The following is a 25,486-nucleotide window of genomic DNA, read 5'->3' on the forward strand; positions in this document are numbered from 1 at the left end:
ACATACATTTCCAGTATAAGTCAGATCACTAAGCGCATTACAGTCCATACAGGCTTATACAGCCATTTTTTTTTCTTAAAAAACATGCATAGGCAGATTTTTACAGAATATAGATGCTTTTCACTGCACTTAATATGGTGTCTTGTTCACTATACTTAAAAATGCACCACTCATAAATATTTAAATTCAGCAAGCCACAACCAAGAATTGATTTACCAAAAAACCTAAATATAAACAGCAAAAAAAGATAGATGTTATTATTCCAGTTTTTTTATTTTAACTTAGAAGAAAAAAAGAGTCACTGCCAAATTCGTAAGTTAAGTGCCATATTGAAAGAAGGGCATTCAAACACACTAAAGAAACCTGAGGTAAGCATAATCTGTACAAAATTAAACGGTCCTTTTTGGCATTTTTAACAAATTTGCAACATTCTTTTTTTTTCTTTTTTCAGACTGCCTAATTCAGTTTATAGCCATTGTCTGACAAGAGTAGCAAAACATTATCAATAAATAGTCCTTAGTTTGTACATCACTTGGTTAAAAATGTTTTGATGTCATCCATTTTTAGTGCTGCAACTGTAAACGTACAATAGAGTAAGAAATTAGACAAAGTTTTCATGTCCAGTAACATAATAAAAGGCCTTTCAGTAACATACCTAGGAATTCCCAATGCAGTAGGAAAACGTATCCGTTCATTCCCCTAACTTTGCAGTATATACCAGCGTTAGCTTTCTGTTTAATTTGTTTCTACAAGCGTTTTTAAAAGGCATATCCAAAGGAGGCAATTCTCCCCCCGCCCACCCACCCACCAAAATATAGTTTACTATCTCTTTTCTCTTTTCTTTTGATGATATTGTAAACTGAATCCAAGACCTGCCCCTCCCCACAGCATGTAAGCTATCATCAGAGGCACCAACATCCCATCATGCCCTGCAGCTCCAAAAGAAAACAAAACAAAAAAACCGCCAACAACCCAGAACAGGAAGGGGTCACTGAATATTGCTGCTGTTGCTGCCATTGCTGTCTGTGCCATTTGTCTCTGAGGAGATAGCCTTGTTGATGGAGTTAAGGTTGGCGTCAGAGGGCATGGCATCTCTGCGGGGAGGCATTCTCTCGTTAATTCGGTCTAAGCCCTTGGCTTCTTCGAAGCTAGTGATCTTATGCTGTGGTGAAAATCCTTTGATGGCTAAAAGGAAGATCGTTGAAACAAAAGGAGGAAGAAACGTTAGTGAGGAGGAGGGGCTGAGTGGGGCCAGTGCTGTGGTCAGTTTATTGGTTAGTCGGTGAGCTCTCTGTGGCGGAGAACAGAGACAGGGCCAGTGAACGACACGACAAGCTTTCTTACCGTATGGGGAGAGAACTATGGGATTTGAAACAGCCAATGTCTCTTGCCAACCAAAATGTCCTTTAGAGCAGATTCGAATGACAGCATTTTTACTTCTTGTGAGTTCAGCCCCAGGAGCTCTGGAGTGGAGGTGCTAAATGGGATTTGTGATTGGAAACCGACCCCAAGGCTTGGGAATGGTTGCCCACACCATCTGGAACGCTAGACGGTGAGCCCTAAACGGGCAGGGTGACAGAGGACGGGACCAGTTCTGGCCAATTTGGTGGCTGCTTCAGGCCCGCTAATGGATTGGGGGCCTCTGGCTGCCAAGAGACCCTTCCGTTCCATCCGTTGAAGCCCAGAGATATACTTTGGCCCACCACTGAGCTCACCATGACTAGGGTCAGGAGAAAAAACATTGGGGGGAATCTTAGTTTCTGTGAACTTTAGTGAGGCGCGGGCAAGGGTGGGAGGTTGAGGGAAATGGAGTTGAAAAAACACATCTGCGTCCCACCCCTAATTTAAAGGGTCCAAAGTCTTACAATCAGGTGTCCATTACCACCTAACTTGGTAGGCAAAACATCATGGCAATTCTGAAAAAGAAACATTCTCGGAGATATTTCTCTACTGAGAGACTGTGGGAAAGGTGTTTTTTGGAAGACTTCAGCCTAATCTACCAAAGCGAACCATGTACCTTGCTCTTCCCCAAATTTGGCTGGTTTTATTCCCCCGAATCTTGGGTAGATTTGGCTTTACAAGGTTCTCTCTCTTTTCCCACCCCTTAAATGGGTTATGATAGCAGGGGGTGGATTAGTACCAGGTGGGTACCCACAGGGCGGATCAAATTCCAAATACTCTCATTTCATAGGGAAACAGAAGTTACAGCTTGTGGAAAACATGCCCAGGCACCATCAGGCTACACTTAGTCCTGGTCAGGCGTCTGAAGTATGCCATCCTGGTATCAATATACCAATTAAGTCAAATTTGGAAGACAAGGTGAAGCAGCTTCCTGCTGAAATTTTGCCAGCCGCTTTCCACAGATATGCAGAGCCTCTGGGTACTGGAGCTGATCTCTGCTGAACACATGTGCAGGTGTTTCACAGTTCAGTAAGCCACAAGGTCACCATATTCTCAGTTTAACTAGTAAAGCGGGAATGGTGATTAGTCAACTAGGGGAGGGAGCAGGAGGTGGGGAAATGATGAAAGACCAAAGCCCATAGTAAAGCTCCTTAATTCTTCTTCAGTTTAGCAGCAAATTCCACCAAAATAAAGAAAGCTAGTGAGCAACCTTTCTGAAACCTGCACGATTTGCAAGAATTATCCCCGGAGGGGTGGAGAGCAATATCTGATCTCCTTTTCTGCTAAACCACCGGGAGTGTTATCATTTTAGCGTGGTCTGGAAGAACAACACATCCTTTCAGAATAAAGATAATTTACACGGTGCTTGTGTTCTTTCGAGCAGGAAAGAAATAAAATCTCCAGACCGGAGCAGTCCACTAGTGATGGTGGCAATTCAGAGGAAAACTTGAATACCCAGGGTGGGGGGAATCCCCTTTCAAGGGACTTTTGGATTCCAAGCAGACTTAGGCTTTATCCTACTGCGGAAGAAATGTGCTCTGCTCTAGTTGCTGGTCAGACAATAAGTATTAGCAATTTACATTGGTAGTATATCCAACACGACACATAGTCACAGAAACCACAGAAAACAGCCAGACTTATCAACGAGAATGCACACGGCAGATTAGAACCGGCTAATAGGAATAGAAAATTCCCACATAAATAGCAGCTACGCGCTGCTATTTAGGAAGCAGTTGTATTTTCTCTTACTCTGCTAGCGTATTTTCCACTGTTTCCAAGTCATCACCCAATTAGAAATGTCTAAAGTGGCACATTCAGAATTATTTCAAGGGACCATAAATACATAAATTTCAGAGGAAGAAAAACATCTTGCAAGAACAAAATACAACTGAAGACATTTGTTTTAAAGGGGAACACCAAATTCTTCACTTAAAACATTGTTCAATGGGTGCATACAGTTCAAATGTATTTCAGAACAGAGCACCTCTCCGCCGGATATGTACTAGTCTTCAGAATAAATCAAAACGATCGTTAAAGCATCAGACTTTCTGAGGTGTCAGTAATCCGTCGACTCAAGATTTTGCTGGTGTCGATTGTTCTGCTGGTTCGACCAGCTGAAATGAGGATCTTGTGAACACTATGTCTCCCGTGACTTAATTTCAGAGAGAGACATGAATGTTGAAGTACGAACAAGAACCACTTGAAGGAATTCTCTCCCCTAACCCTCCCCAATCTCTGGCTAGGAAGTTGAGTTTTCTCTCTAGCTCTGCCGGCCAAAAATGATTTAGGGAAAAACAAGATTCAGCCCCCCAAAATGTGATTTTGTTGCCTCCCATGTCCGAATGACATTTCCCCTTGGCGGTTGGAGTCCCTTCCCGGCCTTAGCCCGCTTAAGTGCCAAAACCTTGGGCCTGGAGCGTGTGCACGGATTAGAGCCCTGTCACTTTAAGGCAAGACAAAACACAAGCACAAGTCACTTTCCCCTTTAAAGCAAGTACACTTTGGTTAATACCGAGCCACAACTGTTAGCTCAACACCCACCACACTCTGTACAAGCTACAGCAAGAAATGTAGACACCCAGCAGAGGCCTGATCTGTTGTGAAGCACAACAGAAAAGGACCTGGCTAATTTACCTTCATCAGCCTCAATTGCCTCAACAGTAGCTGAAGAGAAGAAAGGGTGCAAAACGAATGAGAAAAATGAACAGAAGATTTTCAACTCTAAAGAACAAGTCAGTGAAGAAGACAAGACCTGGTAAAGTGCGGTGATTGTCAGGGCTGGATCCCAGCTCAGAAGGCACGACTGAAATGTTTCCCAGAAAACAGAAACCGATTGATGAATGGGTTGTATTGACTGGGGCGACTGGATTGCTTGGGACAACCCGGGGAGCTAGCTGAAAGAGTGACAACTCTAAAGCTTACAGAAAACCTGTCGGCTGGTTTACTTTGCACAGAAATATGTGGGGAAAATCAAAGCTTCTGGTGAAATGTACCTCCGACCCATACAGCATTTCTAGCTTTTAGTGAGAACATTTTATTCTATTGCATTTTATTTTATTTACGCAGCTGTCAGCAAACAAAAAGGACAGGTGGGATGTGGTTGACTCAAAACCTCCGCCACCTCCTGTTAATGGAGACCTGGGAGTGTGTGCCCGAATTAAAAGCAAGGAAACTGGCCTCGCCTGCTAAAGCGTTTTGCCTCTCCCTGGAGGGTACGGAAGCTAAAGGAAAAATCCTAGGAAAATGATTTCCCGCGACTTGCCGATTAGGATTTTCATAATCTGTCCATCCTTTTCTTATAAGCTCTGGGAGGAGTTTGAAATGTTAAAAATCAAATGGAGATTGGGGATCAGGGGCTAGGATAATTAAAACGGCTATTTAAGGACGTGCCAGCCTCAGGATTTTTCAGAGAGCCAGGGAGACGGAGAGACAGCACTGGATTGGCTGTATCAGCAAAATTTGTAGCAAAGGCAAGGCTACAAACCCATTTATTCACTCCAGAAGTCACCAATGCTGGTTGATTTTCTTGAATGCATTATGAAAAACTGTAAAAAATTAGATGGCAATTGTGCAGGAGTTAGCAAATGCTCTCTTCGACTCTTTCCCAGTAAACTCTAAGCTCCTGTGGGCAGGGAATACATCTCCCCACCTCCCCCCACCATTGTACTGTACTCTCCCAAGTGCTTAATTTAGTGTCCTGTGCATAGTAAGCACTCGATAAATACCACTGACTGATAGACTGATTTGACTTTTTATTTGCGCAGATTCTTTACCCGCCCCAGTCTTGAAGCTAAAATGTAGTGACCGCTACCCAAGGAAAGAGCAGAGTGTGATTTGCATCCCCACCCCTCCAAATCGAGGGGTCGGTGGTATATGACCTTCGAATTTTGTGGTTTAGGCATATGATTTCAACGAAGCCCACACACGGATGACGCTGAATGTGTCTCCTTGTCTTTGAAATGAGACATAACAAATCAATGGATGGCAACAAAAGAAAGGCACAAATTAACACTGATCAGAAACCAGGATGAAAATCAACCGAAAATCAAGTGACTACAAGGACTGTGGAAAGGCATAAAGATGAAAAGCTGGAGCCGTATCAGTGCTGACACAAATGTAGACTTCTAACATGATCATTACACAGACTTTCCATTAATGCTTTATAGTTCTGAAAGGTGCTTACCGAAAACAAAGTAGAGTTCGACAGATTTCGTGAATGTGCACTTTGGGCAAATTAATGATCCATGTACAGAACAGTAAATGTTCTACTGAACAAGAATACTGCTGCCTGGAAGGCTCTGTACGGGTCTCCGTGTGTACTCGAACCATTAGCCTAATTCTTTTTGGCAATAAATCAGAGGGCTATTGGCTTCCTTAATGTTGTGTATTTTCCTAAATACAGCTTTGGTCTTTTAGGAGAAGACCACAGAAGCGATCACTTGGGACCAAATTCCTACACAGATCCAAAGGAATCGGGCAGTGAAAATCTAAAGACCAGATCCCAGAGATAAGAGACAAGCTGCAGTGCTTGCCAAGTGGAATGTTACGCTAGGTGGAACGGAAGTTACTAAATACCGGACCCATTGGAATACCTGAATCTTCTGCATTACAAAAGGGTAGGGCTGAGAAGGGAACGAGTCAAAGAAAATTTCAGACAAGAAACAGGAGAAGCAAGAAGCTAAGACTTGTATGGAAAATGAAGCTTCTCCCCAACTCGTCTTCTGTCAGCAAAACTTCAGTAACAGTCGGGATTTAAGGGGGGGAGTTAGAACGCGGCATAGAATAAAAACCCAGCATGTTACCTTGAAAAACAGCACATGCTTCTTCGGTCCTGCCTTCAGAAGGAAGTGTTATACAGCACACAAGTATAATCTTTCCAGAAATCTACCTCATTCCTTCAACATACTACATGTGGGTCGTCCTAACCTGAAATTTTTGCAGTAGCTTTGTCTACCAGCATCCTCTACTACAGGTTTAACATGATGGGGGCAACTTTTAGGATTTCTGTGTACTTTAAAGCTCCTTTCTGAACAGAACCCACCCCGGAAGGTGAACTGGATTGTGGGACAGGAGACAGTTCGGTTGCTGTTACCTGACGGGAAGTGGAATCAAAAGATCTGGTGGCCGGGGTGTGGGCAGAGAGGGAAAGTGGCATTCAGGAAATGTTCTTGTTCTTTGCTCTGACAAAGAACTCCTCACTCTGGCTCAGAGGTATAGGGCTAAGTGAGGAGGGCTAAGCTTCGACACACTACTCTGCAGGAATGAGTTAGAGGGCCTTTCGTTTTACTGTCTGGATAGGGAGGACTTTTCTCCTCAGGCTTTTTTTTATTTTTAATGGATAGAGCTGGCTGCTTTGAAGGGCACAGACAAAGCCTGACATGCTTACCGCTCTGTAGAGTTTGCTTTCCTCCGGAGAGTACTCCACTAGGCAGCATTCCGGTTGGGGTCAAGCCTTTCAGGGTCAGCACGCTCTCACTCTCTTCTCTGGGGGTGAGAAATGGGAAGAAGAACCATCACTGTTTCATTTTGGCATGAGAGAAAGGATAGACTCGGATGGCGACGAGGCAAGCAAAAACCCAATTTATTCCCGCTGTCCTAAATCCCTTTGGATTGTCTCGCCACTGATCACTCCCACAAGAACACACGGGTCCTTGAGGAAGGGAGAAGAGCAGCAGGATACTAGGTTAAATGCTCCCAATGGTTTAATCACCAGAGTCTGGGCTCATCCACATTTCACCAAAGACACAAACCAAGCACAAACTCAGGGGCAAACAGAGGCATTATCCACAGCTGAGTCAGTGGAAGCAGTCTCAGAATTTTTCTAGGGGCTCGGGAATTAAAGTGAAAGTGAAATATCCTTTATCTTCCTTGATGTATAATAATAATAATAATAATAATGATAATGGCATTTATTAAGCGCTTATGATGTGCAAAGCACTGGGGAAGTTACAAGGTGATCAGGTTGTCCCACGGGGGGCCCACAGTCTTAATCCCCATTTTAAAGATGAGGTAATTGAGGCCCAGAGAAGTTTAGTGACTTGCCCAAAGTCACACCGCTGACAATTGGCGGAGTTGGGATTTGAACCCCTGACCTCTGACTCCAAAGCCCGTGCTCTTTCCACTGAGCCACGCTGCTTCTCTATATAATGTTCGTATATTTTTACAGGTTAATTATTCAGAGTTAGGTAGGCTCAGAGGGAGAGAGGGAGAGAGAGATGGAAAGAGGAATAGAGAAAGAGAGAGGGATGTATACATATATATTTAGAGAGAGAAAGGGAGGGAGGGAAAGAGAGAGAACCAAGAAAGACCTGAGGATTAGACCATACTTTTTTTTAATGGCATTTGTTAAGCACCTATTAATGGCAAGAATTATTCTAAGCGCTGGGGTTAGATACAAGCTATTCAGGTTGGACACAGTCCAGCCTAAGTAGCAGGGAGACTAGATATTAAATCCCCATTTTGCAGTTGAGGAAACTGAGGCGCAAAGAAATTAAGCAACTTGCCCAAGGTCACTCAGCAGGCAAGTAGTGGAGCTGGGATTAGAACCCAGGTCCTCTGACTCCCAGGCCCGGGCTTTATCCACTAGGCCACGCCGCTTCCCGTATTAAAAGATATTATCAATATTAAAAGATGAACCCACCAAATCCACACAAACCAGGGCAAGTTAGCATCTTATTGTGGGACCATTGGGTGTAGGACTTTTGGTATTGGTCTGCAGAAAGATTAATTCTCTGCATTTCTTTGCATCCCTCAATGGATGAAGTCAAAGTGCCTTCTAGACTGTGAGCCCACTGCTGGGTAGGGACCGTCTCTATATGTTGTCAACTTGTACTTCCCAAGCGCTTAGTACAGTGCTCTGCACACAGTAAGCGCTCAATAAATACGATTGATTGATTGATTGATTTCAAAAGTGTCCATCTGGACCTTACAGCTTTTCACTTATCGGACATCTGACAACTCTGTCAGGTCTTCCAACTATCCTCAAGGGCTGGGAAGAGGAAATACACCAAATGGTCCCCTGGGCTGGGGGGACAGCACTAAGGTACAGAATCTGCAATTTATTTTAATGTCTATCTCCTGCAAGCTCCTTGTGACAGGAAATGTATCCACCAACTCTGTTACACTGGATTCTCCCAAGAGCTTAGTAATTATAATAATAATAATGATGGTGGTATATGTTAAGTGCTTACTATGTGCCAAGCACTGTTCTAAGCACTGAGGTAGATACAAGGTTATCAGGTTGTCCCACGTGGGGCTCTTAGTCTTAATCCCCATTTTACAGATGAGGTAACTGAGGCAAAGAGAGGTGAAGTGACTTGTCCAAAGTCACACAGCTGTTAAATGGAGGAGCCGGGATTAGAACCCACAACCTATGACTCCCAAGCCAGGGCTTTTTCCACTAAGCCATGCTGCTTCGTACAGTACAGTGCTCTGCACACAGTAAGAGCTCAATAAATAAGACTGGTTGGGGGCAAAGGAACTGAAGCATTTTCAGAAAAGTAAGCAACTGTCTCCCTTCTTTAAGATCAAGTATATTTTCACAGACATCCTCTTACTGACCCTATCAATCAATCAGTGGTTTTTATTGAGTGCTTACTCTGTGCAGGGCACTGTACTAAGCACTTGGAAGAGTGCAACACAATGTAATAGACACATACCCTGCTCACCATGAGCTGGAGTCACTTATCTTCTTTTGGCGGTATCTGACGATTGGTTGTGGGAAGACCCTCACAAACTGCCCTTCTTATTTATTTATTTTTTAACTATAAGGAGTTTCTGTTGGATAGGAAAGTGCTTAACTGCTGGAGCTTCTTGAAGAATGGGGAAGCATGGACTGAATATTTCTGTAGAAAAATGACGTGGGCAGCAGAGTGAAGTACGGACTGGAGTGGGGAGAGACAGGAGGCAGGGAGGTCAGCAAGAAGGCTGAATCAGGACAGATTTTAGCAATGTTGTACAGGTTGAACCGACAAGATCTGGTGTTAGATTGAATATGTGGGTTAAATGAGAGAGCTGAGTCGAGGATAACACTGAGGTTACAAGCTTGTGAGACAGGGAGGACAGTGATACTGTCTGCAGTGCTGGGAATCAATCAACTGTATTTACTGAGAGCTTACTGTGTGCAGAGCAGCATACAAAGTCCCTCAAGAGTGTACAACACAACAGTATAACAGACACAATCCCTGCCCACAAGGAACTTACAGTCTAGAGGGGGCAGACATTCATATAAATAAATTATGGACATGTATAGAAGTGCTGTGGGCTGGGAAGGAGGATGAATAAAGAGAGCGAGACAGGGTGACGCAGAAGGGAGTGGGAAAAGAGGAAATGAGGGTTTAGTCAGGGAAGGCCTCTTGGAGGAGATGGGCCTTCAATAAGTCTTTGAAGGGGGGCAGTAATTGTCTGTTGAATATGAAAAGGGAGAGTTTTCCAGATCAGAGGCAGGATGCGGACAAGAAGTCAGGGTTAAGAGAGACTAAGGTACCGGGAGTAGGATGACAGAGGACAGAGCACTTACTGTGTGCAGAGCACTGTACTAAGTGCTTGGGAAGTTCAAGTTGGCAACATATAGAGATGGTCCCTACCCAAAAACGGGCTCACAGTCTAGAAGGGATAATATAGCTCACAGTCTAGAAGGAATAGCATAATTCCTGCTATTCCTGCATCAAGGATCAAGTCTCTGTGTGTGGGATTCTCTGTTTAAGTTTAGCCCTCCAGTAGTTTTTTGATATCTTAGTCTTTTTCATCAAACCACTTTGGGTAATGTTCGTAAATGCCCTCTCCATGGCTCCCACAACCTTTTGAGCTGGAGTCTCACACTTGCTCCTCCCAAGTCTCTGACAACACCTGAGTTTCCAATCAGGGTCAAAATGACCCAAAACGGTGGCTCTTTGAAGGGCATCCACTGCTGGTTACCTGACTGCCTCTCAAATCCCTGCCCCATGAATGAAAAGCTGGCCCCAACAACATTACCGGCAGGATTATCTATCACTTTCTTTCTATTTATTGATCAATATATGGTGAGAAAACATTTTTTACAGATAATAATAATAATGATGATGATGGTATTTGTTAAGCGCTTACTATGTATTAAGTTCTGGATGACACTGCTGAAGGTAAGCAGTCTTATCTATGCATTTGATTTTGACTGAAAAGACTGAATTTGGACTGAGACTCTCTCCTGCATTGTTTCTGTGTGAGGAAGTACGGAGAGAACTTCACAGAATCATCCGTCCAAATTGGTAGCGGCAGATGGAATTACTTCTTCTGACAGGCAGCTGAAATGCCACAAAACTTGCAGGTACATTCCCTCTCCATAAATCTGACAATAAGCTATCTGGATGGCACTTTATGTTACAACCATCGTCTCAATAGAGAAAGTGTCTTTTAGGCTAAAGTCACAACAACTAAGTGCCATGTGTTTTAAAAATGATCTAGTAATCCCCACAATCTATATATCGGGATGAACTAGACTGAAAAATGGCCTCATTGAAGACACCTCAAATTGCTTCCCTGAATGAAAAACAAAAAAGCTACGTCAGAGAAAGACACATTTTTCTCATGGTGTTTCAAAAAACAGCATGCTTCTTTTGCTGTTTTAAACATAAGCCATTACATGAGACTTTCTAAGCCATTACATGAGCCTTTCTAAACCCCAGGATGCTGTTTGTTATTTCACTTAAGGGATGATGGGTGACCTGGAACTCTTGTTGGTGCTCATTTCCTGGGGTTCTAGTTACGTGACCCCGATGCTTTCATCCTTAATCGTCTTCAGGATATCACAAAAGAGGCAAGAGCAGTGACAGTAGGTTTTCTTTAAATGAGATGCCTCTTTAACCTCTCTGCACTATCTCCATATGAAACTCAATGGCAAATGGGGAACAGTGCAAATTCCTGACTCCAAGAAACCTGCCTGAAAAATGATTAGTCTTGCAACTTTCCCTGGGAAGAGGAAAAGGAAACCTTTTAGCCCAGAAGAGGCAGCGAGGAAGAAGAAGAAGAGGACGTGGTTTCTGATCCCGGCTTTGCCATCTGTCTGCTGTGTGACCTTGGGAAAGTCACTTAACTTCTCTCTGCCTCAGTAACCTCATCTAAAATGGGATTGAGACTGTGAGCCCCACGTGGGACAACCTGATTACCTCCTATCTAACCCAGCGCTTAAAACACGGTTTAGCACGTAGTAAGCGCTTAACAAGTACCATGATTATTATTAGTAATTATTCATTAAGAATTGCTAGCGGGGCTTGGTGGAAAAAGCATGGGCCTAGAAGTCTGTGGATCTGGGTTCTAAACTCAATTTTGCCACTTGTCTGCTGTGTGAACTAGGGCAAGTCACTCAATTTCTCTGTATCTCATTTTCTTCACTTATAAAATGAGGATTTGATTCCTGTTCTTAACTTAGGTTGTGAGCCCCATGGTTGACAGGGATTAACTGGTATCCACCTCAGCACATAAAATGATCCTTGACACATAATAAGCAGGAGGAGGAGGAGGAGGAGGAGGAGGAGGAGGAGGAAGAGGAAGAGGAGAAGCGGGAGAAGGAGGTGAAGGAAGAGAAGGATGAAGAGGGGGAAGAGGAGGAAACAGGGCAAACCAACTGCAATGAGGTGTTCCACCTGAACACAAAAGAACACTGATTTCAGGTACCTAGTGGATGCTGTAACGGTAATTCATTAGATGGCCGGCGATAAAATGAAAAGGTTGTGTAGTTTCTGTAAACACAATGGGAAGCCTACCTCAGTACAGAGAAAACTCGAGCCATTTTCCCTATTGCTCGGATCTTGTTCCTTATAACTTCCTTCCGGGCTGCAGCTGTTGCTCCTAATTTGGAAAACAGAAAGTGAAATGGTCAGAAATGATTTGAGCAATGGTAATTCTCTCACAGGTTAATATAAACCACATTACACAGAAGCCAAGGAAGAGTCTTTGCAGGGCACTAAACTTCTCTCACCAACACATGAAAAGTCCCACAAGCAATTAAGTTGAAATGCCTATTACTTGGGCCTCAAACTCACATTAGATTTAGTGGATAGTTTGGATAAGTCCACGGATGAATGTGCACTGCTGGGTTTGGGAATGGATTGGAATGCCACTCCAGCAGAAAACACATCCAGGGGAGTCTATTCAATCAATCATATTCATTGGACACTTACTATGTGCAGAGCATCATACTAAGAGTTTGGGAGAATACAATACAACAGACTTAGCAGATATGTTCCCTGCCCATTATGAGCTTACAGTCTAGAGGGGCAAACAAGTCCTCTTAGACAAGGTAGCCCAGTGGTCACAAGCCACCTGACTCCAGCAAAATCGACTGCTCCACAACTCCCAGCATGATTTGCATCCAACAGTGGAACATTAATAAGATAGTTCTACATGCAATATATACATATACAATGCCAAAATGATCCTGTTAGTTTGCCCTGAGAATTTTACCCTGGATCAAGCATAAAATAAAATAAAAATACCTCAGGATTGTGAGGGATTGTCAGGTCTCTCCTTACCACCTGACTGGAAATCGGCAGCCAGGAAGAGGCGCTGCCTTTTCCCCACTTGCAGACTTCCCAACAGCTCCTGCTCTCAGCCCAAAAGGGTGAAGATACACTACCAAATATGAAGGCTATTTAAGTTTCAAAATTTGTGACTTGGGACTGTTAGTCTCTGAGGAAGGAAGAGTTTGAAACTGTTCCACAGTGCTCTTCTGATAGTGCTCTTCTCAATCGTATTTATTGGGTGTTTACTATGTGCAGAACACTGTACTAAGCGCTTGGGAGAGTGTAATACAACAGAATTAGCAGATACATTCCAGCCATAACAAGCTTACGAGTCTAGAGGGAGAGACAGACATTAATATAAATAAATGAGCAATTTCTAATATTTAATTGAATGATATGTACATTAGTGCTGTGGGGCTGGGGGTGGGATTCATTCATTCATTCAATCGTATTTATTGAGCGCTTACTGTGTGCAGAGCTGTACTAAGTGCTTGGGAAGTACAAGTTGGCAACATATAGAGACGGTCCCTACCCAACAGTGGGCTCACAGTCTAGAATATCAACTGTCCAAAGGTCACAGATACGAGTGCATAGACGCGCACTGCCGCCAAGTTAGTTCTCTTGCTCCCTTCAAAGTCCTCAAATCCTGGCTCCGCCAATTGTCAGTTCTGTGACTTTGGGCAAGTCACTTATCTTCTCTGTGCCTCAGTTACCTCATCTGTAAAATGGGGATTAAGACTGTGAGCCCCCCGTGGTACAACCTGATCACCCTGTAACCTCCTCAGTGCTTAGAACAGTGCTTTGCACATAGTAAGTGCTTAATAAATGCCATTATTATTATTATTATTATTACTGAGAGCTCACCTCCTCCAGGAGGCCTTCCCAGACTGAGCCCCCTTTTCCCTCTCCTCCTCCCCATCCCCCCGGCACTACCTCCTTCCCCTTCCCACAGCACCTTGTATATATGTTTGTACAGATTTATTACTCTATTTTACTTGTACATATTTACTGTTCTATTTATTTTATTAATGATGTGCATCTAGCTTTATCTCTATTTACTCTGATGACTTGAAACGTGTCCATATGTTTTGTTTTGTTGTCTGTCTCCCCCTTCTAGACTGTGAGCCCGTTGTTGGGTAGGGAACGTCTTTATATGTTGCCAACTTGTACTTCCCAAGCACTTAGAACAGTGTTCTGCACACAGTAAGCACTCAATAAATATGATTGAATGAATGAATGAATGATGGAGAAGGGAGTGTGAGCCTGGGAAAAGAGGGCTTAATCAGAGACGATGTGTCTTTATATGCTCTTTTTCTATTAAAAATTCTCCTTGTCTTTTACGTTGGTTTCATGTTTTTCATTTCATCTTTCTGTCTGATGCCAACCTCCTTCCCCTCTTAAACTACTGGACTGTGAGATCCTTGAAGACCAGGGACTCTGTCAAATTCTCAACTGTCTATTTTTGCTCCATTCTTAGTAAAAGTCTTTGAACACGGCAGGTGTTACTGCAACTACTACTGACTACAAATACTATTACTACTACTATTAAAACCACATTACTACCACTATTATTACTACTATTAGTACTCCTCCTACTAGTACTCCTATATTCCTATTACTACTGCTACTAATACATTACCACCATTATTACTACTATTCCTACTTCTACCACTAGTACTTCTACTATTTCAACCTCGATCACTACTGTTTCTACTATTACTACAATTAATAATGATAATAACAATTATGGTATTAGTTAAGCGTTTACTATCTGCCAAGCACTGTTCCAAGCACTGGGGTAGATACAAGGTAATCAGGTTGTCCCACGTGGGGCTCAGAGTCAATACCCATTTTACAGATGAGGTAACTGAGGCATAGAGAAGTTAAGTGGCTTCCCCAAGGTCACAAAGCAGACAAGTAGCGGAGCTGGGATTAAGACCCACGACCTCTGACGTCCAAGCCCATGCTTTTTCCACTAGCACACTTTCCCCCTTCAAAGCCCTGCTGGAAGCTCATTTCCTCCAGAAGGCCTTCCCAGACTAAGCCCCCCTTTTCCTCTGCTCCTCCTCCCCTCTCCATCGCCCCGACTCCCTCTCTCTGATCTACCCCCTCCCCACTCCACAGCACTTGTATATATATGTACATTCATTCATTCACTCAATCGTATTTATTGAGCGCTTACTGTGTGCAGACATATTTATTATTCTATTTATTTTATTAATGATGTGCATATATCTATAATTCTATTTATTTATATTGATGCTATTGATGCCTGTCTACCTGTTTTGTTTTGTTGTCTGTCTCCCCCCTCCTAGACTGTGAGCCCATTGTTGGGTAGGGATTGTTTCTATCTGTTGCTGAACTGTACTTTACAAGCGCTTAGTACAGTGCTCTGTACAAAGTGTTCAATAAATGTGAATAAATTGAATTGAATTTCCAGTTATTAATGCTACTACAGCTGTTACTACTACTATTACTGTTGATACTACTAGTACTACTACAATGATATCCATTACTACTACTGTTACTACTACTACTACTACTAATGGCATTTATTAAGCGCCTACTATGTACAAAGCACTGTTCTAAGCATTGGGAAGGTTACAAGGTGATCAAGTTGTCCCAAGGGGGGCTCACAGTCTTAATCCCCATTTGACAGATGAGGCAACTGAGGCAAAGAGAATAATGATAATAATAATAATACTAACGATGGTATTTGTTAAGTGTTTACTATGTGCAAAGCACTGTTCTAAGCACTGGGGAGGTTACAAGGTGATCAGGTTGTCCCACCGGGGGCTCACAGTTTTCATCCCCATTTTCCAGATGAGGGAACTGAGGCCCAGAGAAGTGAAGTGACTTGCCCAAAGTCACACAGCTGACAAGTGGCGGAGCTGGGATTTGAACCCATGACCTCTGACTCCAAAGCCCGTGCTCTTTCCACTGAGCCACTCTCCCAAACGCTTAATACAGTGCTCTGCTACAGTAAGTGCTCAATAAATACGACGGACTGAATGAATAGGACGTCATAGCATCAACTTAGAAAGAAAAGGGCAGTTGTGTATGTAGATCCGATAGAGATGCATACTACTGCTACTACTATACTACTACCATAGGCAAATTTCATACAACTGTTCCTTCTAACAGCACACCGCCTCCACAAGGCTGTGTGTTGTTGGAAAAGACATCCCTAATTCTGCCCTAATCGAAGGCAATGTGACCAAATGGTGAGAGCACAGGACTAATACTACAAGTCAGGAGACGGGAGTTCTAGTACTGGTTCTGCCACTTGACTACCGAGTCATCTTGGCCGAGCCACTTAATTACTCTGTGCTTCAGTTTCTGCACCTGTAAAATGGGGATTCAATACCTGCTCTTCCTCCTCCACAGGCTGTGTGCTCCAAGCACTTAAAACATTTCTTGACACATAGAAAGCTCTTAATGAACACCGTAACTATTAATTACCATGAGCAGACCACAGTACTGAGTGTTTGGGAGAAAACAATGCAATACAGTTGCTAGACACCATTATCTTTTAACTCCTGTGTCTATCTGTTCATTTGATCACCTATCTTATTTTTTATGGCTTTATATATTTACTATAACTCTTTCCTATGCAATTTGTGTTCACCTGCCTCAACCATCAGATTGTAAGGTCCTCAAGGACAGGTTGTACCTTTTATGTTTGCTCCAAGTAGCCTGGAACAGTGCTCTGCACACAACAGGTGCTCAGTAAATATTTACAACAAATACAACAAATACAACTACAAATACAGACGCAGCGTGGCTCAGTGGAAAGAGCACGGGCTTTGGAGTTAGAGGTCATGCGTTCAAATCCTGGCTCCACCAATTGTCAGCTGTGTGACTTTGGGCAAATCACTTAACTTCTCTGTGCCTCAGTTACCTCATCTGTAAAATGGGGATGAAGACTGTGAGCCCCCCGTGGGATAACCTGATCACCTTGTAACCTCCCCTGTGCTTAGAACAGTGCTTTGCACATAGTAAGCGCTTCATAAATGCCATCATCATCAGCATCAACTAGTAGTAATGATGTATCATGAATAGTCTCATGAGAATGCCTCACTCATTCACACAATCCTACTTATTGAGCAATTACTGTGTGCAGAGCACTGTACTAAGCGCCTCATGAGAAGCAGCATGGCCTAAGTGGGAGAAGCATGGTCCTGGGAGTCAGCGGACCTGGGTTCCAATCCCGGCTCCACCACATACCTGCTGTGTGACCTTGGGCAAGTCACTTAACTTCTCTGGGCCTCAATTACCTCTGTAAAATGGGGATTAAGACTGTGAGCCCCGTGTGGGACAAGGACTGTGTCTAATCTGATTATCCAGTACCTACCCCAGCACTTAGGGCAATGCCCGGCTTATGTTCATTCAATTGTATTTATTGAGTGCTTACTGTGCGCAAAGCATTGTACTAAGTGCTTGGGAGAGTACAATACAACAGTAAACAGACACTTTCCCAGCCTACAGCAAGCTTATATAGGGAGTACCTAACAAATATCATTAAAAAAATTATCCCAGAATAAGCCAGGTAGGGCTAGGGTTAAAATAGTGGCAGCAGTGGAACTTCCACCTAAAAAGAGAAGAGGCTGAGTAGTCTCCTCCTCCTACTCTTCGTCTCCTTTCTCCTCCTTCCCCTGGCTCTTACTCCTCCTTTTCTCTGTGGTTAGGTCGCCACGAATCCTGCCAGTTATGGACAGCTGGGATCCTATCCTCTGGCCATCTTGCTCAAGGTTCTAGCGGATCCTGGTTTAGGTTCAGAGGACTGTTGATGGTACCTAAGATTCTCTCTAGAGTGTAAGCTTGATATGGGCAGGGAACCTGTCTACCATCTGTTGTACTGTCCTCTACCAAGCGCTTAGTACAGTGCTCTGTCCGCAGCAAATGCTCAGTAAATATCACTAATGGCTCAAGTCCACCCCATCCATTTTGCCTCTCCCCCTTGCATTCCTTCAAGCCCAAGTATAACTTTGTTCCAAGCTAAATAGTGTAGGCAATGCTAATTTACATTTCAGCCCTTACAGATTTTCAAAATCTAATCGAATAAGAAAATACATGTTTGAAGGTGAATGCACCTTAAAAGAGCTGACTACAGCAGAATAAATTTAGTCTTTTTTTAAGGGCTTAACTCTACAGTTCTGTTGCTCCTTGGGTTCTGGTCAGAAAACAAGGTTATTTCATCTTTAGGTTGACTCTTGCTACAATTAAATTGTGCAGCATTCCTAAAGGTCACGACGCCCTCGATTTCAGAGAAAGCTACAAAGCTTACATCGCCAAGTGGAGTTTCATTAGCTACTACACTCCTCCCATGATGTCTTCCTTGAGATGACAAAAGCTGTCTACGGGGGAAGGCTCAAATGTAAATGACAGAACTGGGTTGTGGCGTTCTTACTAACTCTGAAATCCACCGTGCTTGAATGTAAGAAGACTCAGTGTGGTTTTTAAATTGAAATTTTGATAATCCTCTCTGCAGGCAGAGAACAAATAGAACATAGAAGAACCATACTCTGAAGACTAGAATTTGAAAGCAGAAATTCAAGTCAAATAGCGTTACTTAATCACTCTCTGAAGAGTCCAAGACCTCACTAAAAGGGGGATTTATGCTAGTATTTTCTGATGAAACAATGAATTCTTATCTTTTTTTAAGTCCTTTCCCTTTCAGTCACCAGCCAGCTTTATCTCTCCCCATATGAGAGTTTTGCTCAAATACTATACCACACCCAGGATTTATTCATATTATTATTAGTAAGTGTTTACTGTGTGCTAAGTACTGAGGTAAATTAAATACAATCAGATCAGACACAGTTCCGGTACCACATAAGGCTCACAGTCTGAGGGTATGAGAGAATGGTTTTTTCATCCGCATTTTATAGAGGAGGAAACGGAAGTGAGTTTCCCAACGTCACACAACTGGCAAGGGGTAGAGCCAGGATGAGGACCCAGGTTTCCTGGTTCCCAGTCAGATGCCGTTTCCACTAATTAATTCTGCTCAAGCGACCATACTTTGGGTGATGGGCTCAACAGTCACTTGCACTTATCAATCAATCAATAAATCGTAATTATTTAACACTTACTGGGTGCAGATCACTGTACTAAGCACTTGGGAGCACACAATATAACGGAGTTGACAGACATGTTCCCTGCCCACAATGAGCTTACAACATAATAGCGCTTAGTACAGTGCCCGGCACATAGTAAGTGCGTAACAAACACTGTTAAAAAAAAGTTACAGCAGAGTTGGGAGACAAGAGGAGCTTGAGTCTAGAGGAGGAAGATCTAGAATCTCAGCAGGAGCTAAGCAAAAAAAAAAAAAAGACCAGAATGAAATCTATTTGCTACTTATGTTTTGAAATGGAGGTCTCTAGCACCCAGAACATGCCTAGGCCATGACATCCTGCAAACAAACCTCATCACCCCCCATTGGCACATAGTAATGGGCAACTGCACCCTCTCCCTCCATATTTTTACCATGAAAATTCTGGCTATTAGACCAGAACGATTGTAGGGTGTTCTGGGAGAGATGTGTCCCCGGAGTCGCTATGGGTTGAAAACGACGTGACAGCATAAGACAGTACAAAAAATAGGAATGGGGGGAGGAAAATTCAGAGCACCAAAGTATTTACTCAGTGCCTGTCATCCTTCTTCTACCTCCAGTTAATCCAAGAATGGTATTTGAGGAATGAGCAAGAACTAAATGGGGGTTCCCCAAGGTTCAGTGCTTGGTCCCCTTCTGTTCTCAATATACACTCACTCCCTTGGTGACCTCATTCGCTCCCACGGCTTCAACTATCATCTCTACGCTGATGACACCCAGATCTACATCTCTGCCCCTGCTCTCTCCCCCTCCCTCCAGGCTCGCATCTCCTCCTGCCTTCAGGACATCTCCATCTGGATGTCCGCCCGCCACCTAAAGCTCAACATGTCGAAGACTGAGCTCCTTGTCTTCCCTCCCAAACCTTGTCCTCTCCCTGACTTTCCCATCTCTGTTGATGGCACTACCATCCTTCCCGTCTCACAAGCCCGCAACCTTGGTGTCATCCTCGACTCTGCGCTCTCATTCACCCCTCACATCCAAGCCGTCACCAAAACCTGCCGGTCTCAGCTCCGCAACATTGCCAAGATCCGCCCTTTCCTCTCCATCCAAACTGCTACCCTGCTCATTCAAGCTCTCATCCTATCCCGTCTGGACTACTGCACTAGCCTTCTCTCTGATCTCCCATACTCGTGTCTCTCTCCACTTCAATCCATACTTCATGCTGCTGCCCGGATTATCTTTGTCCAGAAACGCTCTGGACATATTACTCCCCTCCTCAAAAACCTCCAATGGCTACCGATCAATCTGCGCATCAGGCAGAAACTCCTCACCCTGGGCTTCAAGGCTGTCCATCACCTCGCCCCCTCCTACCTCACCTCCCTTCTCTCCTTCTACTGCCCAGCCCGCACCCTCCGCTCCTCCACCACTAATCTCCTCACTGTACCTCGCTCTCGCCTGTCCCGCCATCGACCCCCGGCCCACGTCATCCCCCGGGCCTGGAATGCCCTCCCTCTGCCCATCCGCCAAGCTAGCTCTCTTCCTTCCTTCAAGGCCCTGCTGAGAGCTCACCTCCTCCAGGAGGCCTTCCCAGACTGAGCCCCTTCTTTCCTCTCCCCCTCGTCCCCCTCTCCATCCCCCCGTCTTACCTCCTTCCCTTCCCCACAGCACCTGTATATATGTATATATGGTTGTACATATTTATTACTCTATTTATTTATTTATTTATTTTACTTGTACATTTCTATCCTACTTATTTTATTTTGTTGGTATGTTTGGTTCTGTTCTCTGTCTCCCCCTCTTAGACTGTGAGCCCACTGTTGGGTAGGGACTGTCTCTATGTGATGCCAATTTGTACTTCCCAAGCGCTTAGTACAGTGCTCTGCACATAGTAAGCGCTCAATAAATACGATTGATTGATTGATTGATTCAAGAATCATTCAAAATTGGGGGGGGGGGGGTCTCATCTGCATACAATTTAGCCCTTTTAACATCACCTTTGAAGCCTCAGCATTATTGTCACTAAACTGTCATTTGACAAAATGATTTTAGGCCCCTTGCAATCTCACAGGGCTGGGACTATGTTTTCCTGTCTATCCAGTAACAGTAGCCATCCCTTGGATTTGAATAGTGATTCTATTTATCCAAACCACTTTCCCACCGCTCCTCTCAATCTAGCCCAACAACATCGGCCGAGATGGCGGTAGCAGCAGCGTTCTCTGAGTCACATATTTTGAGGTCGATTGGGTATTTGAGGGCATTGGAGCAGGAGGTATTTTTTATCTCCATTTTACAGATGAGAAGCCCGAATCCCAGAGAACCTGGGAGACTCTCCCCAGATAACCCAGCAGGGCAGAAGCAGTGTGGGAAGGTGGGTTTTCTGACTCCTAAACTGGTCCTTTCCACTCTCCCAGGCTGCAGCAACCTTCTCAGGGAATCTGCAAATTCTGAATTAAGAGTCCTTTGGATCCCATGGAGACTCTGTACTATGCTGACAGACATCCGACAAGGCAGGGACTGTGTCCCATCTGATTATCCCACACCTGTCCCAGTGCTTAGTTCAATGCTTGGAACAAAGAAGCACTTAACAACCGCCACAAGTATAATCTAACCTCTCCCTTAATAACCCTCTCTGGGCTCAGAACCGACCCCCCCTATTGATCATGCCACACGGTTTCCTTTTTGGAGACAAATGTGCGTTTTAAATAACGGTATGCCAAGGCTGTGTGATCTATGGCTCCCTTTCCGAATGAGCTCTCAGTGGTAGCTTCCAGGCCTGGGGCTCTGTTGGAGGGGCAAATTAAGCTGGGTAATTAAGGGAATGTCTCTGTGCCAAATCACGATAGCACAATGAAAAGAGAAAAGAGGAACTTTTGTGTCAAGTTGCCTATTATACGACTGCATCAATTTAATTAGTAGCTCTTAAGGTTTTTAATTATTTCCATCAAAAGTGTTAGCCTAGAAATGTTGCTAATTAAAATATGATGGCATTCAAGGTGTCTGTTGATGGCATAACACGGAACGTCTCAGTTGCCTGGTGATATATATACAATTATAATACTAGGGAAGAAGCATCCCGGTTCAAATCCTGGCTCCGCCACTTGTCAGCTGTGTGACTTTGGACAAGTCACTTAACTTCTCTATGCCTCAGTTACCTCATCTGTAAAAAGGGGATTAACACTGTGAGCCCCACGTGGGACAACTTGTTCACTTTGTAACCTCCCCAGAGCTTAAAACAGTGCTTTGCACATAGTAAGCACTTAATAAATAATATAAAAAAAACCATGGCCTAGTGGATAGAGTATGGGCCTGGGAGCCAGAGAATGTGGGTTCTAAACCCAGCTCTTGTCTGGTGTGTGATCTTGGGTAAGTCACTTCACTTCTCTGGGCCTCAGTTACCTCATCTGTAAAATGGAGATTAAGACTGTGAGCCCCATGTAGGACAGGGACTGTGTCCAATCTGGTTAGCTTGTATCTACCCCAGTGCGTATAACAGTGCTTGACATATAGTTAGTGCTTAACAAATACCATCATTATTATAGTATGTATATATTATGCCCTATAGTTCATGAACATATTTGATAATGAAACATGAAATATAACCTCACTAATGCATTAATAATAATAATGATGATATTTGTTAAGCACTTACGATGTGCCAAGCACTGTTCTAAGCGCTGGGGTAGATACAAGGTAATCAGGTTGTCCCACGTGGGGCTCAGTCTTAATTCCCATTTAACAGATGAGGTAACTGAGGCACAGAGAAGTGCGTGACTTTCCCAAAATCACACAGCTGATAAGTGGCGAAGCCAGGATTAGAACCCACGACCTCTGATTCCATGTCCTTTTCACTAAGCCATGCTGTTTCTCTATAAATTAATCGTATTTGAGTGCTTACTTTGTGCAGAGCACTGTACTAAGTGCTTGGGAGAGTACAATACCACAGAATTAGCAGACAGGTTCCCTGCCTATAACGAGCTACACTACAGAGTGGGAGACAGACATTAATATAAATAGATAATTAATTTATAATAGATAATTCCAAGATATGTACCTAAGTGCTGTGGGATTGGGATGGGGAGAATACCCCAAACTAACGTTCCCTCAAGGTAATGTTTGATATCAGAGGTAAGTCAGAGCTAAGTCTTAAAGATGTCTAGCAAAAGAGAGTCAAGGAACATCAATAATATATCACATTTTACACGAAAGAGGAAACCCAGACTTGATAGAGCCAACGAAGCAAACTGAAGAAAAAGAGAAGTCAAATCCAGAATCGCTTGAGACCATGGTAGCCCTTCCTAGACATAAAAAACTGGAGGATGGTTCAGACTTAAAAGGATAAATTCTACTTAATAAATGAAACCGATTCCCACGACCACACCTCCTGGTAGAGTCTAAGGTTTGAGCTGCTGATAGCCTTCCCAATTTGCTTCCCCAAAGCCTAACAGGAACAGTGGATAAATGAGCCGCTCTATAGCCTCCTCTAGACTTTATGTTTCTTGTGGGCATGGAGCATGTCTACCAATTCTGTTGAGTTGGTAGAGGCTCCCAAGCATCTGGTACAGTGCTCTGCCCACAGTAAGGGCTCAATAAATACCACTGATGGATTGACTAGAGGTAGAAGGATGAGGGGAAATGAATAAACACTTCAATGCCATGTTTTTTCCTTCCCCTGTACTTATTTTTCGTCTTGTTTTATGCTGTCGAGTCATTTCCAACCCATAGCAACTCCATGGGCACATCTCTCCCAGAATGCCCCATCTCCATCTGCAATTGTTCTGGTAGCGGATGCAGAGAGTTTTCTTGGGAAAAATCTGCAAGTGCCTTCTTCCTCACAGTAAACTTGAGCCTCGAGCCTCAACTCTCTCCTGTGCCCCTGCTGCCCAGCACAAGTGAGTTTTGACTTATAGCAGACTGCCTTCCACTCACTAGCCACTGGCCAAGCAAGGAATGGGATAGGTTTGCCCCTTTCCATACAGCTCTTCCTTCCATAGCCAAGACTGGTAGAGAACTGGAAACTCTCCAGGTGCCATCCTGAGAGGGGCGTTCCTATTTTTACAGCTGATATCAATATACCAATATAACAGACATTAATTTTGTATTTTTATATTGTCTGTCTCCTCCCTCCTCTAGACTGTAAGCTAGTTGTGGGCAGGGAATCTGTCTGTTTATTCTTGTATTGTACATGGTAAACACTCAGTAAATACAACTGAATGAAAGAACGAACATTCCCTGCCCATAGCAAGATTTTCATTTAGAGCTGATTCCAATAATGATGAACCAGGAACATTTTTCAAAGGCTCCTTTAGTTTTTTACTTCTGAACAACACAGGGTTATAGGAGAGGGCCTATTTAACCAATTATGAACTTATTTACAGCCTCTTTTGCATATATTATGTATTTTTTATCTTTTCTAGTTATGCATATTTTTATGTTTCTCCCACTAGAGTTTAAGTTCCTTGTGGGAAGAGAATGTATCACTTCTTTATTCTGTACTTCCCAAGCCTCTAATGCAGTACATTGCACTAAATGGGTGTTGAATAAATGTTATTATTATTGCTACTATTACTCTATTACTGCTATTACTACTACTTCTATCAATCAATCATATTTATTGAGCACTCACTGTTAGCACAGCACTGTACTCAGCACTTGGGAGAGTAGACTACAACAGTAATAATAATTGTGGTATTTGTTAAGCTCTTACTGTGTGCCAGGCATTGTACTTCGTGCTGGCAAGGGAATTACAAGTAAATCACGTTGGACACAGTTCTTGTCTCACATGGGGCTCACTGTCTTAATCCCCATTTTGCAGATGAGATAACTGAGGCATACAGAAGTGAAGTGACTTGCCCAGTGTCACACAGCAGACAAGTAGTGGAGCTGGGATTGGAACCCATGACCTTCTGACTCCCAGTCCCGTGCTCTATCCACTAGGCCTTGATGCATCTCTTAATAATAATAATAATAATAATAATGATGGCATTTGTTAAGCACTTACTATGTGCAAAGCATTGTTCTAAGCACTGGGGAGGATACAAGGTGATCAGGTTGTTCCACGTGGGGTTCACAATCTTCATCCCCATTTTGCAGATGAGGGAACAAGTCACACAGCTGACAAGTGGTGGAGCCGGGATTAGAAGCGCTTAGTACAGTGCTCTGCACACAGTAAGCACTCAATAAATATGATTGAATGAATGAATGAATGAATTAGATCCCACGACCTCTGACTCCCAAGCCCGGGCTCTTTCCACTGAGCCATGTTGCTTCTCTTAGGAGCTTACAGTCTAGAGGCACTATTACTTCTTCTTTAGGTTTCTAGTCATTCATTTATTCAATCATATTGATTTAGAACACTGTACTAAGCACTTGGGTGAGTACAATACAAAATAAACACATTCCCTACCCACATTGAGCTAACACTCTTGAGGGGGAGACAGACATTAATATAAATATATGTGACAGATATGTACATAAGTGCTGTGGGGCTGGGAGGGGGGATGAATAAAGGGAGCAAGTCAGGGCAACGCAGAATGGGGGG

The 25,486-nt window shown here is 43.5% G+C and overlaps 1 protein-coding gene across 2 annotated transcripts in view; it reads right to left on the minus strand.

Moving 5' to 3' along the window:
- Nucleotides 1–806: 806 nt before the first annotated feature.
- Nucleotides 807–25,486, minus strand: part of PPP3CA (protein phosphatase 3 catalytic subunit alpha) — a 418,818-nt gene continuing 394,138 nt past the window's right edge. Inside the window, exons 11-14 of one of the 2 annotated variants that reach the window (XM_038769128.1) lie at nt 12,138–12,222; nt 6,788–6,885; nt 4,036–4,065; nt 807–1,185 (exon numbers count right to left, since the gene is read on the minus strand). In XM_038769128.1, the coding sequence (XP_038625056.1) occupies nt 989–1,185; nt 4,036–4,065; nt 6,788–6,885; nt 12,138–12,222 (410 nt within the window). In that variant the 3' untranslated portion in view covers nt 807–988. The remainder of the gene's footprint in view (nt 1,186–4,035; nt 4,066–6,787; nt 6,886–12,137; nt 12,223–25,486) is intronic. The other variant, XM_038769130.1, reaches the window with a different exon arrangement.

The sequence above is a fragment of the Tachyglossus aculeatus genome, chromosome X5 (genome assembly GCF_015852505.1).
Source record: "Tachyglossus aculeatus isolate mTacAcu1 chromosome X5, mTacAcu1.pri, whole genome shotgun sequence".
Taxonomy (NCBI): Eukaryota; Metazoa; Chordata; class Mammalia; order Monotremata; family Tachyglossidae; genus Tachyglossus; species Tachyglossus aculeatus.